This window comes from Silene latifolia, chromosome Y (genome assembly GCF_048544455.1).
Source record: "Silene latifolia isolate original U9 population chromosome Y, ASM4854445v1, whole genome shotgun sequence".
NCBI lineage: Eukaryota > Viridiplantae > Streptophyta > Magnoliopsida > Caryophyllales > Caryophyllaceae > Silene > Silene latifolia.
The window spans coordinates 389,371,149-389,376,134 of record NC_133538.1 but is presented as its reverse complement, the minus strand read 5'-3'; the positions used below and the strand labels follow the sequence as shown (position 1 = coordinate 389,376,134).

Genomic DNA, 4,986 nt, shown 5'->3' with positions numbered 1-4,986 from the left:
AAGCAATCCATTTCAACCCATTTACTGCTCAGTATTATAGCTCCTAGCTCATTTGATTGTGCCCCCTCTTTCCTTGCTAATTGGTTTGGGCCAAAACGCATAAGTTACCATTGTTTGTATTTGGGATTTGATGTTAAGAACGTAAAGTTTGCCTGTCTACATTCCATCTTCTGGCTGCACTCTCAACTATAACCCATCAACCCCCTTCCATTGACTAGAGAATAGGGCTTGTTTGGAAGTTGGCAATGAATTTTTTTTACGATACTAAATATTACTCTTTCCATCTTAGTCATTTGTTTACCTTTTATATTCATTCCGAGGAATATTTTAATCAAAGGTAAACAAATGATTAGGACAGAGGGAGTAGGCTTTACTGCATTTAAGAATTAATAATTCTTGTTTTGTAGTTGATCATTTCTCTTCCTGAGAACTACTAAAATCAGGCAGCAAATACTGCACCGTGTGCCTTAGTGTTGTTCGGAAGCACTGAAAGAAGGTTAGAAGACATTGTTTTTTAGTCTACATTGAAATTCTCAATCATGAAGATGGAGACCAAAAATTCTTTGTATGCTTGTGCAAACACCAATGAAGTGGGTATTGTCATTGATAAAGATTACATCGATGATGTGGTAGAGGTCTCAAGAAAGAGTGATAGGATTATGAGCATTAAGCTTGTAGTTGGGGATGAGGTGGTGACTGTTAAAAGTGCTTACGCACCTCAAGTAGGTTTGGATGCTTCTTTTCGACGAGCCTTCTGGGAAGATCTGGAAGAGGTTGTAGAACGAGTTCCTATTGGAGAGAAATTGATCATTGGTGGTGACCTCAATGGGCATGTGGGTACTAGCCGAGTTGGCTTCGAGAACATTCATGGAGGTTTTGGGTTCGGGGAGAGAAATGAAGCGGGAAGTGACATATTAGACTTTGCTTTGGCATATGACTTGGGTGTAATGAACACTTGGTTCGAGAAAAGACATTCTCATTTGGTGACTTATAGGAGTGGAGGAAATGCTAGTCAAATTGACTTCCTTTTGGTAAGGAATGTGTGGAGGAAAGAGTACACCGATTGCAAGGTCATACCCGGGGAAAGTGCCGCAACACAACATAGACTAGTGGTGCTTGATTTTCGGGGTAAGAGAGACTTGAGGAAGAGAAAGATAATCGGTGAGGCACGAATCAAGTGGTTGAAGCTACAAGGGGAAAACCAAAAAGCGTTTTTGGATAAGGTTGGAAGTAGCGATATTTGGTTGGATTGCAAGGAGAAAGATGTTGATGCAACGTGGGATAAATTGGAGCATGTTGTAAAGGATTTGGCGAGGGATGTGTTAGGGGAATCTAACGGGAATAGACCATCAAGTAAGGACACATCTTGGTGGAACGATGAGGTGAAACAAGCGATAAAGACAAAATGTGAATGCTATAAGGTTTTGGGGAAATGCATGAGTGATGAGAACTTTGAAAAGTACAAGGAGGCTAGACGAGCCGCTAAAAAGGCAGTACGGGATGCGAGGGCAAAAGTTAACCAAGAAGTGTATGCCAGGTTGGACACGACCGAAGGAAAGAAGGATATCTATAAACTGGCTCGTATAAGAGACCGAAAGACGAGAGATATTGGGAGAGTTAGGTGTGTGAAAGATATGGACGACAAGGTTCTGGTTCAGGATAGCGATATAAAGGCTAGATGGAGTTCTTAATTTGATACCTTATTCAATGGACATCAGGAACATAGTTTTGGGGATGTAGAAGTAACACCAAGCATGGTTAATCGGGAATTTGTGCGTAGAATACAAAAGAGTGAAGTTCGAAAGGCGTTAAGGAAGATGGGGTCAAAGAAAGTAGAGGGTCCGGATGGTATACCCATAGAAGTTTGGAGGTGCTTCGGGGAGAAAGGGATCGAATGGGTAACTATGCTCTTCAACAAAATTTGGAGGACCAACAAGATGCCATCAGCTTGGAGGAGAAGCACTCTTGTCCCTTTGTACAAGAACAAAGGTGATGTTCAAGAGTGTTCCAACTATCGGGGAATCAAAATCATGAGTCATACGATGAAGTTGTGGGAGCGGATAATCGAGCAAAGGCTTAGGAGATGTGTAGACATCTCGGATAACCAATTTGGATTTATGCCCGGGAGATCGACTATAGATGCGATTTTTATCATGAGACAGTTGATGGAACAACATCGGGACAAGAAGAAGGACTTGCATATGGTTTTATTGACTTGGAAAAGGCATATGATAGGGTACCAAGAGAAGTACTTTGGTGGGCTTTGGCGAGAAAGGGTGTGTCTCGAAAATATATTGACCTCATAAAGGACATGTATGAGGGGGCTAGTGCAAGTGTTCGCACTAATGTTGGGAGAACGGAAGAATTTCCCATTACCATCGGGGTGCATCAAGGTTCCGCACTTAGTCCTTTTCTCTTTGCCATAGTTATGGATGAGTTGACGAGGGATATTCAGGACGACATCCCTTGGTGTATGATTTTTGCTGATGATATTGTGTTGATTGATGAGACGAAAGAGGGGGTGGAGAGAAAGTTGGAATTGTGGAGGCAGACTTTAGAGACTCGTGGGTTTAGGTTGAGCAGGAGTAAGACTGAGTATTTGAGGTGTCCGTTCACTAAAGTGGCGGGGTTGAGATCGACAGATGCGGGAAGTATTATTTTTGATGGGAATGTTGTTGAGGGGTCAGCTTTTTTCAGATATCTAGGATCTATTATTCAAAAAGATGGGGAGTTAGACGGAGATGTGGCTCACAGAATTAAAGTGGGATGGTTGAAATGGAAGGGTGCTTCGGGGTTTTTATGCGATAAAGATATGCCCCAAAGATTAAAGGGAAAATTTTATCGCACGGCAATTAGGCCTGCCTTACTTTACGGTTCCGAGTGTTAGGCCGTGAAACATTGTCACATTCAAAAGATGAGTGTGGCGGAGATGCGTATGTTGAGATGGATGTGCGGACATACAAGGAAAGATCGATTAAGGAATGAGGTGATTAGGGAAAAGGTAAGAGTGGCGCCAATAGAGGACAAGATGATGGAAAACCGACTTAGATGGTTTGGCCATGTGAGAAGGAGACCTATGGACGCACCAGTTAGGAGGCCGAAGACTTGGAGAACAGAAAAGGCCCCTAGAGGTAGAGGAAGACCGAGACAGACATGGTTGAGAGTGATAGAGCACGATAGGAGATTTCTGGGGCTTGAGGAGAGTATGGTGACGGAGAGGGCACAATGGAGGGAAAGAATACATGTTGATTTCTATTGTTTTTATTTAATTTAAAAAATAAATTATTTGCCCTTCTCTCTTTTATTACATTTTTTTACCGACCACTTTCCTATATATTTTTCACTTGGTTTACTTTTAAGGCATTCCGGATCCTTAATTCTATTTCGGTTTTCAAAATCATTTTAACCTTTTTTCTCAATTTAAATTTTAAGTTTTTATAAAAGAAATCCGAAATTCGATTTTTTTTTTTTTTTGGTAAAGGGTAAGTATATATATCAAAAAATCATAACAATTTACATCATCGGAGTATAGTTCAGATTCACTAGTCTATCAAAAAACAAAGCAACAGTAGCCAGATTACATTAGATACTAATGCTTGCTAACCAATCTTCTTCCTTCTTTACTAACTTTCCTCTATTCCTTGCCCAGAAGCGACTCATTTTATCCTTCAAAATCTGCTTGACCACGAAAGTAGGCCGAATAACAACATCAGAAACTCGAGCTTTGTTCCTAGCTTTCCAAATACCATATATCACAGCAATATAGATAGCACACACCATTCTTTTCTGTAGCTTAGTCCCTCCATGACTCTTATTAAACCATACGTGCAAGTCTGCAGGCTGCAACTGAGTATGGAGAGCCTGCTGAATCAGAGCAAAGCATTGAACACTATAGCAGCAGGCATAAAACAAGTGATGATGATTTTCATCGCCATTAGCACACAGGAAACATGCAGGATCCACTCCAACCCCCATTCTAACCAAACGATCTTTGGTCATAAGCCTTCCTTGAACAGCTGCCCAATAAATGAATGAAGTTTTTGGTATGTTCAGACGGTTCCAACAAACATATCTCCACTCCACTTTGGGTTTAATATCACGCAGCCAATTGTAACCACTGCTAACATCATAATTTTTGTCCTCCCCAAGCCACTGACCAGAAACATATGTAGGTGCAAAAGTCTTAAAAAGAGAAGCAATCTTTTTCCAAGACCAGCTACAGTCACTAGGTGGTTCATAGCTGGTCCGTTCTCTTCCTTTCATATACACATGGTTCACCCATTTTACCCACAAATGATCCTTTTTGGCTGCAATCCACCACACATATTTTCCCAATAGGCTTTTGTTCCACAGTTTAGAGGCCTTTATACCAAGCCCTCCTTCATCTTTGGGTGTGCAACAGGTATCCCAATTAATGTTAGGTGATTTCATATATGTATCTTTGCCCCCCCCCCAAAGATAGCTCCTGCAGATGTTGTCAATTTTCTTCAGGATGCCATTAGGAATAAGAAAAACTGAGGACCAATAAGAGTGTAGACTTGAAAGAACAGCATTAACCAGAGCAAGTCTCCCAGAGTAAGTGAGATGTCCAGCCCCCCAAGACCTTATCCTTGCAGTGATCTTATCAATGAGCTTCATGCCTTCATTTTTTGTAAGTTTCTTGAAAGATATGGGAACACCCAAATATCTAAAGGGCAAGGATCCTCTCTTGAACCCAGACACTTGCAGAATGGTTCTAAAGGATGAATGGTTTACCTCATTTTCCCTTTTCTATTCGCTTTTTGAGGTATGCGTTCACCTATGAATGGTTCTAAAGGATGATTCATGTCAGCCGACCCCAAATCATTTTGGGATTAAGGCTCTGATGTTGTTGTTGTTGTTGTTGTATGCTTGTGCAAACAGATCATAGCATGAAAAAAAACTGGATATTTCGTACAAAGAAATCAAACTTTTTAGATTGTTACATCCTTGTGCAATCGATAGTTA

The 4,986-nt window shown here is 41.0% G+C and overlaps 1 protein-coding gene across 1 annotated transcript; it reads right to left on the bottom strand.

Moving 5' to 3' along the window:
• Window positions 1–3,582: 3,582 nt before the first annotated feature.
• LOC141632053 (uncharacterized) lies at window positions 3,583–4,638 on the bottom strand. The gene has a single exon (XM_074444641.1). It carries the CDS (start codon window positions 4,636–4,638, stop codon window positions 3,583–3,585), a length of 1,056 nt encoding a protein of 351 aa, XP_074300742.1.
• Between the last annotated feature and the right edge of the window lie 348 nt (window positions 4,639–4,986).